The sequence below is a fragment of the Microcaecilia unicolor genome, chromosome 7 (genome assembly GCF_901765095.1).
Source record: "Microcaecilia unicolor chromosome 7, aMicUni1.1, whole genome shotgun sequence".
In the NCBI taxonomy this organism is placed as follows: Eukaryota; Metazoa; Chordata; class Amphibia; order Gymnophiona; family Siphonopidae; genus Microcaecilia; species Microcaecilia unicolor.
The window spans coordinates 277,337,567-277,350,781 of record NC_044037.1 but is presented as its reverse complement, the minus strand read 5'-3'; the positions used below and the strand labels follow the sequence as shown (position 1 = coordinate 277,350,781).

The 13,215-nt window shown below is 47.1% G+C and overlaps 1 protein-coding gene across 1 annotated transcript in view; it reads left to right on the top strand.

The window, feature by feature from the left end:
• The window catches only part of PARP9 (poly(ADP-ribose) polymerase family member 9), a 63,275-nt gene that overhangs the window by 31,565 nt on the left and 18,495 nt on the right, over positions 1–13,215 (top strand). Inside the window, 1 exon segment of the mRNA XM_030209177.1 lies at positions 7,849–7,927. Within this exon segment, the coding sequence (XP_030065037.1) occupies positions 7,849–7,927 (79 nt within the window).

Genomic DNA, 13,215 nt, shown 5'->3' with positions numbered 1-13,215 from the left:
GAAGAGGACTCCTCCCCCCACTGCAGCTTCTGGAATTGAACCTGTTGGGGGATCTAGGCGTAGCCAGGGGATTTGGGGCATTTCCCCAGATGAAATCTCCTCCCTTATAAACCATAGAGTTTTTTGGGGGTCTGAGGAGGGGTCCTTAGTACAACTGCCTGCAGCCCCCTCCTTGGTGGCTCTTTCTGAGCAGACGGGGCTGGAGGAGGTACAGGATTGTGTCTTTACTGACCAGGCAGAGAACTCTTTGGCTGTCAGGATTTTCCATAAGGAGGAATTGTCCTCCTTTATTTCTCAGGTGTTGGAAGCCTTAAATATAGAGGACCCAGAGGGCTCTGCTTCTCAGACAGTCAACCCCAAAATGGCCAGTACCAGGCGTCCTTCTAAGGTCTTTCTGGTGCACGAAGCTATAGAAGAGTTGATTTCGGCTCAGTGGGTGGACCCGGATAGGGGGCTGAAAGTGGCCAGGGCTATGTCCCGGCTGTATACGGTTTCAGCGGACCGAGTGGAGCAGTTTGCTCTGCCTAAGGTGGATGCCCTAGTGACGTCTGTCACTAAGAAGACTACTCTTCCGGTGGAGGGTGGTGTGGCGCTCAAGGATATGCAGGACAGATGTCTATAAGCCTCCTTGAAACGTGCCTTTCAGGTGGCCGCTTTGACTCTTCAAGCCTCTGTTTGTAGTTCGTATGCGGCTACAACCTGTCTCAGTTGGCTTCACTCAGTGATGGATTTGGAGTCAGATCTGGCTAGGACTCCTCAATTGTTTTCAAATGGATATAGGTCTGGCGTACTTGACGGATGCCTTGCATGATTTGTTTTGTGCTTCGGTCAAGCTCATGGCTTTGACTGTTTCTTCCTGGCGTCTTCTGTGGCTCCTTCATTGGGCTGCAGATATGACCTCTAAGCAGCGTCTTATTAAAATTGCCTTTCCATGGAAAATTGCTTTTTAGTGAGGACCTGGAGAAGATTGTTAAAGATTTGGGGGATTCCAAATCTCGGCGTCTCTCAGAGGATAGGCCGGGAGCTTCGAAGTCGCGTTTCCCAGAGGCTCGATGGTATCGCCTAGGACGTTCTAACACAGCCTTTCAGCGTCCTCGTTTTGGTCAGCGTTCTTCCTTTCGCAACGACAAGCATCCGGCCGGACCCCCTGCTCATCAGGGGGCTCCTTCTCAAGTCACCCAATGATGGGGCGCAGGTCCACTCGCAAGAAGAGCAGATCGGTGATCGGCTCTCACTATTTCTTCTAGAGTGGGCCAAAATTACTTCAGACCAGTGGGTCCTCAATGTGGTGCGGGAGGGCAACATGCTAGAATTCATCTCTCCCGTCACAGATTTTTTTCTGGAGTCCTGCTGTATCTCGCGGGCCAAGAGGACAGCTGTGCTGCAATGTTTGCGAGACCTTCTACAGATAGGAGCTATTGTGCCTATTCCCCCTCTCGAGCGGCGCACAGGCTGTTACTCCATTTTCTTTGTGGTTCCAAAGAAAGGAGGGTATTTCCGCCTATTCTCAATCTCAGGAAAGTGAACAGGTTTTTACGAGTTTGACACTTCCGCATGGAAACGTTGCGAGCAAGTTTTTGATGGCTCTCAATTTGCGAAAAGCTTACCTGCACATTCCCATTTGGCAGCCTCATCAGCGATTTCTCAGATTTGCTGTGCTTGGTCAGCACTTCCAGTTTCAACCCTTCCTTTCGGAATGGTCACAGCCCCACGCAACTTCTCCAAGGTCATGGTGGTGGTCGCGGCATTTTTGCAGAAGGAAGGGATTCGGGTGCATCCCTATCTCGACGACTGGCTAATTCGGGCGGCTACAGCAGAAGAGAGTCAAGTAGTCACTGACCGGGTGATTGCACTCCTGCAATCCTTAGGTTGGGTTGTCAACATGGACAAGAGTCATCTAATTCCTACTCAGAGCCTGGAGTACCTCAGAGTGCAATTTGATACAAAGCAGGGGAAGGTGTTTCTGCCAGAGGGTCTGCAGAGCAAGTTACTTTCCCAAGTCAGGACCTTGTTGAGTCACCACTCTCCTCGAATGTGGGACTTTGTTTAGCTCCTTGGTTCCATGACGGCAACCTTGGAGGTCATTCTGTGGACGAGGGCTCACATGCGACCTCCTCAGATCTTCCTTTTGAGCAGATGGTCACCGATGTCGATGGATTATCAGCGGTGCTTCACTTGGTGAAGCCGGGCCAGGGACAGTCTTGCGTGGTGGCTCCTGCTGGCCAATTTACAGAAAGGCATACCTCTGGCTTTTCCCAATTGGGTGGTGGTCGTGACGGATGCCAGCCTTTCCGGGTGGGGGGCCCATTGTCTACATCTGGTAGCCCAAGGATCTTGGACCCCACTCGAAGCGACTTGGCTGACAAATCATCTGGAGTCGCGAGCAGTCGTGAATGCACTGAGGAGTTTTCACCTTCTGCGAGGTCAGGTGATTCGAGTGTTCTCGGACAGCACCATGACGGTGGCCTTCATCAATCGGCAGGTAGGCACTCGCAGTCTTCCCCTGGTGGAGGAAGCGTCTCGTCTTCTGATGTGGGCAGAAGCTCATGTTCTGTGTCTGTCAGCAGTGCACATTGCGGGTCAGGACAATGCTGAAGCAGATTTTCTCATCCGGAATCTTTTGGGCGCGGCGGAGTGGACGCTGTTGCACTTGTTGTTCCCTGGCTCCCTATCCTTTTCCGCATACAGTTCAAACTTCTCTTATTGACTTATAAGTGCATTCACTCTGCAGCTCCTCAGTACCTCTCCACTCTCTTCTCTCCCTACACTCCTTCCCGGGAACTCTGTTCACTGGGTAAATCTCTCTTATTTGCACCCTTCTCCTCCACCGCTAACTCCAGACTCCGTTCCTTTTATCTTGCTGCACCATATGCCTGGAATAGACTTCCTGAGCCGGTACGTCAAGCTCCATTTCTGACCATCTTCAAATCTAAGCTAAAAGCCCACTTTTTTGATGCTGCTTTTAACTCCTAACCTTTATTCACTTGTTCAGAACTCTTATTTTATCATCCTTACTTTTAATATTCCCTTCTCGTATTTGTCCTGTTTGTCTGTCCTAATTAGATTGTAAGCTCTGTCGAGCAGGGACTGTCTTTTCATGTTCAAGTGTACAGTGCTACGTACGTCTAGTAGCGCTATAGAAATAAGTAGTAGTAGTAGTAGTCTGATTTGTCGGCTTTAGGGAACGCCAGTGATGGATCTCATGGCCACGGCCTGCAATGCCAAAGTTTCCCAGTTCTTCAGTCGCAAAAGGCAGCCCCGAACCTCAGGGTTAGACACCCTTCAGCCCTGGCCAGAAGAGACCCTGTTGTATGTTTTTCCTCCGTGGCCTCTGATAGGGAGGATTCTGTTCCGCATAGGGTGTCATCGGGGGCCGTTCATTCTAGTGGCTCCGGATTGGCCCCAGCGTCCGTGGTATGCGGATCTGAATCGGGTGCTCTCTGAGCTGCCGTTGTGACTGCTGGTGACTCCTGATGTTCTGCATCAAGGACCAGTCCAGATGGAAAATCCCTCCCACTTGGTCTTACGGCCTGGCTATTGAGAGGCAGCAGTTGAGGAAGAAGGGATTTTCGGAACCAGTTATTACCACTTTTTGGGGAGCACGGAAGCAGTCCACTTCGGCAGCATATGCTCGAGTGTGGAAGGCCTCGATGTGGTGTGGTCTGAGTACTGAGTCGTCTTTTCGGGCATCCATTTCAGTGATTTTGGTGTTCCTTCAGGACGGTCTTCAAAAGGGGTTGGCATATAATTCCCTTTGAGTTCAGATGGCCGCGCTGGCCTGTTTTCGAGGGAAACTGGACGGTTCCTCGTTGGCAGCTCACCCAGACGTGGTTCGTTTTCTTCGCGGGGCTCTTCGTCTCCGACCTCCTGTGCAGTGGCCGTGTCCGTCTTGGCATTTGAATTTAGTGCTGCGAGCTCTACAGGCCCCTCCTTTTGAACCTTTGAGCAAGGCCTCTGAGAAGGATCTTGCACTTAAGACGGTGTTTTTGGTGGCCATAACTTCGGCTCGAAGGATTTTGGAGATTCAGGCTTTGTCTTGCTGAGATCCCTTTTTGCAGTTTTCTGAAGCCAGGATGTCGATTTGGATGGTGCCGTCGTTTCTGCCAAAGGTAGTTTTGACGTTTCATATCTATCAGGCGATTTATCTTCCTTCCTTTCGAAGAGAGGATTATCCAGAAGATTTTGCATTACTTCATTTCTTGGACGTGCGGAGAACATTGTTTCGATACCTGCAGGTATCTAACGAATTTCGTCGCTCGGATCATCTCTTTGTGTTCTTGGCTGGCATGAGGAGAGGTGAGGCGACTTCTAAGGCTTCCACTGCTCGGTGGATTAAGGAGGCCATTGGGGCGGCATATATTTTACACGGGTGGTTGCCTCCCGTGGCCCTGAAGGCCCATTCTACTCTAGGATAGGTGACTTCTTGGGCAGAGACGTCTGCTTTATTTCTGGAGGAGATTTGTCGTGCGGCTACTTGGGCGTCCCGTCATACTTTCGCGAAGCATTACAGATTAGACATGGCTGCTCGGGAAGATGCGAGATTTGGGTCGGGAGTGTTTGCGCAGGGATTGCTTTGGTATATCCCACCAGTTCCTGGATTCATCTGCTGCAGGTGACAAGGAAGGTAAAATGATGTCTTACCAGATAATTTTCTTTCCTTTAACCGCAGCAGATGAATCCAGGATCCCTCCCTAGCTCAGCCAATTGCTTTTTCATTTTCCGCTCCTAGTAGCGCTCTAGAAATGTTAAGTAGTAGTAGTATATGGCTTTCCTTCCATGTTCTTTTTTGCAGAGTTCAGACAGATATCGGGACACGGAAGGGATTCCTGTTTGTAGAACAAGTGGAAGTTGATTCAAGTTCGTTGTTTGGTTCTCTGTTTTTAATAGTGAGGATGGTTTCTTGTTGTTTTCTTATTCTTGCCTTGGTTACTGCTTACAAATGACATATACTAACTGAGAAAGGGGCTGGCCGTCTGGAATCACTGCCTTCAGTTTGTTTATCTCTCTCTCCACCTGCTGGTAGATGGACTTAACCCACCAGTTCCTGGATTCATCTGCTGCGGTTAACGAAAAGAAAATTATCAGGCAAGACATAATTTTACCATAAATACTTGAATAACCATAAACATGAATAAACATTAAATGAAAATATCTGGTTGACTGACACTAATTAGTGAGCCATTATTGTTGGGCTCTAAGGAAGGATGAAGAGGATGGTCATATTCCCTCAGTTTTCCCACACAGATTCTCTTCCTGTATTTAATGTATACTTAGAGCTCTGTACTCTAGATGACATGCCTAAGTGACATACATTTTCTCACCTACTTGGAAAGGTGGAGGGGAAAACTTATTCAATGTTGTTTGTAGAAGTTGCCCCGAGAGGTGGTAGAGGTCACTAAAGAAGTGGCAGCTGTCTTCTCTCCCTGGGATTGAGTGTATGCCTTCTGTGGCACATCTGACATTTGTCCCCAATCAGGCAGGAGACTTGAATCTGAGTCTCCTGCTGTAAAGTATGCTCCACTGTAGCCCGAGTCACAGGGCTGTCCCATTTCTTCCCTTTTTGCACACCATTTAAACAGCAGTCAAATCTGTTTTTCCGTAGTCTTTCTCCGTGTCTACCCTCTGGCTATCCATGTTGTGTTCATATGTTTATTTCAAGTCCCACCAAATCTTCTCTCATATATCATGCAGACGTACTTTATATACTGTATTCACCCTTGTGGAGTGCAATAAATTTGAAAGGGAAAAAAGCCTCAGTGCCCTCACCTCTGTATAGCAAATCTTACTTGGTGAAAAAGACTTAAACAGGGTCAATTTTCTTCATAGTCATGAAAAACCATTTCACAGAAAAATTGTTAAAACTCAACTCGAGTTCTATTTCAACTGGATCCACCCAAGTGAAAGTGACAAAATCGTAAAGATATCAAACGGTTAGCTTTATCTTGAAAAAGAATGTACTTTTGCTTCCATGAATCAGTCACACCAACTGTGGCCAGAGTTTCGCTATTTCAGCTGTCTGAAGGTGTGAACAAACATTTTAAAAACAAAAAAAATTATAAATCAAACAAAAAACAAAACCCAATAGTCAGCATCTTTTTTTTTCGATAATATAGTTTAGCCCGGCCAAATGCCTTGGAGTTCGCCGGGGTTGAGATGGCTGGGTTTGTTTTTCAGCGATAATGGAAAGTTATGTCAGCCATCTCAAACCCTGGCCAAATTCAAGGCCGTGGGAGGAGCCAGCAGTTTTAGTGTACTGGCCCCCCTGACATGCCAGGACACCAACCAGCCACCCTGGGGGTCACTGCGGTGGACTTCAGAAAAGCTCCCATGTGCATAGCTCCCTTACTTTGGGAGCTGAGCCCCCCAAACCCACTACCCACAAATCAACTGCACCCACTAAACTTGCTCCAGGGACCTGCATACAGCCTCTAGGACTTATTGCTGCTGTATAACTTTGGCACACCAGTTCACACCTGAAGACTAATCTCTCTGAAAAAGTCCTTTCTTGAAATAACCACGTTTACTCACAGTTAACTGCAGATCAGAGTCCCCTGGTACTAAGATTAGCAGTAGGTCAGAGCTGGCACAGTGGTGTACAATGCCCTCTTTCAGCACCATTCAAGGTAAGAACTATGTTCTCTAACGTGGGTAACACAGGAAAGGGAACTAAAACTGGCTTACAAAAATGGCCACTACCGCATGGACTACAACAGGAAACAAAACAGGGCACACTCTGACCCAGTTAGCAGGGGGGAAAAGCACCATGGGAGTAGAGCCCAGTACCCTACACCCACCACAATGCATTGCTAATGTGACTCTGCAGGGCACCTAACAGAAAAGGTGTCATGCTTACCCGAGAACCACATTCTGCTGTCATGGAGGTGGGTACGGCATTTGAGGCTGGCATACAGGCTGGCAAAAAAGGTTTTTAGTTTTATTTTGTAAGTTTGGAAGGGGATTGGTGACCACTGGGGGAGTATGGGGAGGTCATACCCCATTCCCTCCAGTGGTCATCTGGTCAGTTGGGGCACCTTTTTGAGGCTTGGTCGTGAAAATAAAAGGACCAAGTAAACCCGGCGAAATACTGCTTAACGCCGCTTTTTTTTTTTTTCATTATCGGCGAAAGCCGGCCATCTGGTAGCCATGCCCATGCCCGCCTTCGCTAATCTACCGACACGCCCCCTTGAACTTTCGCCGGCGAAGCGACGGGAAAGCGGTGATGCTGTCTAACATGCCGCTTTCGATTATACCGATTTCGCCGCTTTTAAGAAATCACCGGCCATCTCCCGATTTGTGTTGGAAGATAGCCGGCGATCACTTTCGATTATAAGCTGGATAGGAACCTATGGAACTTTGTAAGTCTAAGTTCTTTGAAAATGAGCCTCTAGGTATTTCTCTGTTCCCATGTGGCTTTCAGTCTGAGGGGCCTTTCTATTAAAGCTTAGCACGTGGTAATGGACATTAGCATGTACTAAATGCAGTACATCCTATTTATGGCTGCTGTTTTATTTTTGTTTTGTTTTACTGTGCACCCTGTATTCGTTTATGTTCTTGATTGCAAGCAATTAAAATATGGAAAAATTTTGTGTCGGCCTCAACTGAATTTGAATCAGTAATTGAAAGGTATGTGGGAGTCAAATAGTGCAGAAATCTTTGTATTCTGTGTTATGTTCGGGCATGTAGAAAAAGGAAGATCTTTTGGAGGAAATTTAATCCTCTGAGAAACACTTACCTGAAAAAGACTGAAGTACGCGCAATATCACGTGCCATCTGTTTTCCCCTTAATTTGATCTCTTCAGAGATATCTGTCTGATGCATACAAAGTTCACCTCTTCTAATTATTTCCAGGCCTTCCAGCATGCATTCGACGTAGCAAGAAATCAACTTGAAACAGGCAAGACGTCTCAGAAAAGGCCTGGGCATTCTGGTGAGTTAGCTGCATGGAACATCTTCCTATTTGTAAGGTGGCTAACAGCGAGAAAGGAAATTCAAACGGAAGCAAAATCTTCCAATTACAGCAAAGCTATAATGCAGCAGTTCTATAAGAAAGCTTCATGGCTGCATTTATTGTCGTAGAAGTTCATCTGCTGAATATTTATTTATTAGGATTTATTTACTACCTTTTTCAAAGTATTCACTCAAGGCAGTTTAGAGCAAGAATAAGTTGAATGTAGGACATAGGCAACAGACAATTACAGCAGTAAAAATATTCAAATTACAATACATAGAGGGGCATAATTGAACGAAAACGTCTATCTCCATGGGCGTTTATCTCCGAGAACGGGTCCGTGAAGGGGCGGACCGAACCGTATTTTCGAAAAAAATAGACGTCCATGTTTTATTCGACAATTTGTGAGCTGGGCGTTTTTGTTTTTCAGCGATAATGGAAAATGAAAGCGCCCAGCTCAAAAACGAATAAATCCAAGGCATTTGTTCGTGGGAGGGGCCAGGAGTCGTAGTGCACTGGTCCCCCTCACATGCCAGGACACCAACCGGGCACCCTAGGGGGCACTTTTACAAAAACAAAAAAAAAAAAGGTAAAAGAGCTCCCAGGTGCATAGCACCCTTCCCTTGTGTGTTGAGCCCCCCAAATCCCCCTCAAAACCCACCGCCCACAAGTCTACACCATTACTATAGCCCTAAGGGGTGAAGGGGGGCACCTACATGTGGGTACAGTGGGTTTGGGGGGGTTGGACGACTAATAAGCATTAAGCAGCACAATTGTAACAGGTAGGGGGGGATGGGCCTGGGTCCACCTGGCTGAAGTCCACTGCACCCCCTAACAACTGCTCCAGGGACCTGCATACTGCTGCCAGGGAGGTGGGTATGACATTTGATGGTGAAAATAAAAAGTTGTGAAACATCATTTCTTTGTGGTGGGAGGGGGTTAGTGACCACTGGGGGAGTCAGGGGAGGTCATCCCCGATTCCCTCTGGGGGTAATTTGGCCATTTAGGGCACTTTTTGGGGCCTTATTCGTGAAAAAACAGGGTCCAGGAAAAGTGCCCTAAATTCTAGCTACAAACGCATACTTTTTTTCCATTATCGGCGAAAGGCGCCCATCTCTGTTCGGGTGATAAGCATGCCCCAGTCCCGCCTTCACCACGCCTCCGACACGCCCCCGTCAACTTTGTACGCTTCCGCGATGGAGTGCAGTTGAAAACGTCCAAGTTCGGCTTTCGATTATACCGCGTTATTCGTTTTTGTGAGATAAACGTCTATCTCCCGATTTGGGTCGCAATATAGGCGTTTTTCTTTTTCGATTATAAGCTGGATAGTGTTTCACAGTATGCTACTTAGATTGTCAACAGAATGTGCAATAAAACATCTTAACAGACATCATGGGGTGTAATTAAAGGTGGAACACATCAGGGGCGTATCTGAACTGCGGCGGTAGGGGGGGCCAGGGCCAGAGTGAGGGGGCACATTATAGCCCCCCCTCCCCGCCGCCGCCATTGCCGATCCCCCTCCCCCCAGCCGCTGCCATTGCCAACCCTCCCCCTCCGTTGCTCGCCTACCTTCGCTGGCGGGAGACCCCAACCCCCGCCAGCCGAGGTCCGCGTCCTCCTGCCGCTGCCGGCTGCCTTTAAAAGAATTCCGTCAGCTGGCGGGGGACCCCCAACCCCCGCCAGCCAAGCCGAGGTCCTTTCATTTTTCCACTGAAGCTGGCGCCGACGAAAGTTTCTTTTGAGTCTGACGTCGCTGCACGTTGTACGTGCAGGACGTCAGACTCAGAAACAGAATGAAGCTGTTTCTGAGTCTGACGTCCTGCACGTACAACGTGCTGCGACGTCAGACTCAAAAGAAACTTTCGTCGGCGCCAGCTTCAGTGGAAAAATGAAAGGACCTCGGCTTGGCTGGCGGGGGTTGGGGGTCCCCCGCCAGCTGACGGAATTCTTTAAAGGCAGCCGGCAGCGGCAGGAGGACGCGGACCTCGGCTGGCGGGGGTTGGGGTCCCCCGCCAGCGAAGGTAGGTGAGCAACGGAGGGGGAGGGTTGGCAGCGGTAGGGGGGTCCAGGGCGAAATCTGCGGGGGCCCAGGCCCCTGAGGCCCCACGCAGATACGCCCCTGGAACACATAGATAACATAGAGTAACAGGAATCGGGAATAAGGTTGGGGGGGGGGGGGGGGACTAGTAATTTTAAAGACAAGCATCGCAACTCAGGAACCTGTGCAGTCAGTCTACTGAGATTCTGCATCATTTGATGGTAAAAGCTAATTGGTAGTAATAGGTTTTCACAGCTTTACAGAATTGAGTGTAAGACCTTTCTAATCTAATTTGGTTTGGTAATTAGTTCCATAATGAAGGGAAAAGAAAGTAAAAAGCCGATGAGCGAGTGGATTCCCATCTTGCCGTTGATGGCGGGGGTAAAACCAATCTGTTATCTGTTAAAGAGCGAAGAGTATGGCCAGGTGTGTACGGAATGGTCAGTGCTTTAAGATAAGATGGGGTTGGAGAGCACAATTTTCTCTTTCAGATGATACTGTTCACAAGCTGATTCAGGCAGACTCTTTTTTTAATAATTGGCTTTGAACTTTGGTACATTTTACCATTTGCGCTGACAGTGCCAACTTTGAAGAGATCCTGCAGGGCGGTTATAGATGCTGGTTAGTTGCAAATCTGGCAGTATTATGTCTAGCACAAGCATAATGCTTGTTCAAAATTTCAAGTCCGTATCTTTGTTTGCATGGAAGTTGTTGCGGTCTGAATATTGGTCCAAATATGTTCCGATGAGTCGCGACCAGTTTTGATGCACACTTTGAGTCAACTTGTTTGACTGGATTTTGCACCCATAATGTTAAAATGTTGTTCATCGGAATTAGCATCAAGAACTGTACAGGATTTGAATTTTTTAGCCATTCTTATAAATGTGTTTGGATTTTATTAGACCCCAAAAATGGCATTTTGGTCAATGTCGCGCGCTGATGGACTGACAGCCTTTCAGAAAAGGGGGTCTAGATCTGCAACTATTGTAGTTAGAAACCTCAAATTTTGGGAAACTTCGTTTAACACCTGACTCGCGCAACAGATAAAATTTGAACAAAATTGGAGAACATGATGGTGGGAACTTTTTTTTAAATTTTAGACCACTTGGCATGGAATGACCCTTGTTATAATTTGAAGATCTTTTGTGTGACCATTTGTAAGGGGGGTAGCTTCATTGTTGGGGAATATGAATTTTGCTCAAGCTTCAAAGTTTATATTGAAATTCTGACCAACCCTGTAGAAAATCCAAACTTCACGCCCACATAGAAGAATTTGTTGAATGATGCTATCGGTTGTATAATGATTGTTTTACCGGGTGATTTAAACAGGCTGGAGGGGAGAGGGTTTCTTTTATGTACAGAAGATTACAACTTTAAAAGTGGAGGGAGGGAAGGGGGTTATGCATAGAAATATAGTTTTGACTTGCCCTCCCCCCCCCCCACATACCTAGCTTACCCCCCTGTTGCCACTCCAGATATTTATGTTTAGAGATGCCACTGTTCTGAGGAGAGAGGATGGGATTGTAGAGCTTAGTAGTTGATTTAGGTAGGCAGTGTGTATAGTCCTTATCTGCCATTTTTTTTCTCTGTTTTCATATTCAGCAGTTAGTGAATCCTCTAAAAAAACAGATGTGACCTTATTCTCCAGTCTTGGAAGCAAGGTTGAATCTGTTTAATTCAGATGCTGTTCGCTTTTTAACTTTTGTCTTGTTCAGATTTAGCTCCAGTGATTTTTCTCTATAAAATTCATTAGAAAGCCTTTGCAAAATGGCAGTTTTTAGATAGTGGTTCAGTACCCCAGTACCTCTCAACTCTTGTCTCTCCCTACGCCCCCCCCCCCCTCGGGCGCACTCCATTCTGTAGATAAATCTCTCTTGTCTGTCCCCTTCTTCACTACTGCTAATTCCAGACTCACTTCCTTTTACCTTGCTGCACCTCACGCTTGGAATAGACTTCCCGAACATGTACGTCTAGCCCCGTCCTTGCCCATTTTGAAATCCAGGCTAAAAGCCCACCTCTTTAACGCTGCTTTTGACGCCAAATCACTGCTCACTTGCCTGTACCTGTTATCCTCACCTCTTTATTCCCTTACCCTTAATTGTTCTGTCTGTTTACCTGTCTTATCTAGATTGTAAGCTCTTTGAGCAGGGACTGTCTTTTTGTGTATGGTGTACAGCGCTGCGTATGCCTTGTAGTGCTATAAAAGTGATAAGTAGTAGTAGTAATGTAGAAGCCTGCCCTTGCAGATCAGCAATGCGGCCGCGCAGGCTTCTGTTTCTGTGAGTCTGACGTCCTGCACGTACGTGCAGGACGTCAGACTCACAGAAACAGAAGCCTGTGTGGCTGCCTTGCTGATCTGCAAGGGCAGGATTCTAGATGGAATGTTGCTAGTGGAGGAGTAGCCTAGTGGTTAGTGCAGTGGAACATGGAATGTTGTTACTATTTGAGATTCTGGAATGTTGCTATTACTTGAGATTCTACATGGAATGTTGCTACTATTGAGATTCTAAAAGTCCACCTCTTTAACGCTGCTTTTGACGCCAAATCACTGCTCACTTGCCTGTACCTTTTATCCTCACCTCTTTATTCCCTTACCCTTAATTGTTCTGTCTGTTTACCTGTCTTATCTAGATTGTAAGCTCTTTGAGCAGGGACTGTCTTTTTGTGTATGGTGTACAGCGCTGCGTATGCCTTGTAGTGCTATAAAAGTGATAAGTAGTAGTAGTAATGTAGAAGCCTGCCCTTGCAGATCAGCAATGCGGCCGCGCAGGCTTCTGTTTCTGTGAGTCTGACGTCCTGCACGTACGTGCAGGACGTAAGACTCACAGAAACAGAAGCCTGCGCGGCTGCATTTGCTAATGTGCAAGGGCAGGCTTCTAGATGGAATGTTGCTAGTGGAGGAGTAGCCTAGTGGTTAGTGCAGTGGAACATGGAATGTTGTTACTATTTGAGATTCTGGAATGTTGCTATTACTTGAGATTCTACATGGAATGTTGCTACTATTGAGATTCTAAAAGTCCACCTCTTTAACGCTGCTTTTGACGCCAAATCACTGCTCACTTGCCTGTACCTTTTATCCTCACCTCTTTATTCCCTTACCCTTAATTGTTCTGTCTGTTTACCTGTCTTATCTAGATTGTAAGCTCTTTGAGCAGGGACTGTCTTTTTGTGTATGGTGTACAGCGCTGCGTATGCCTTGTAGTGCTATAAAAGTGATAAGTAGTAGTAG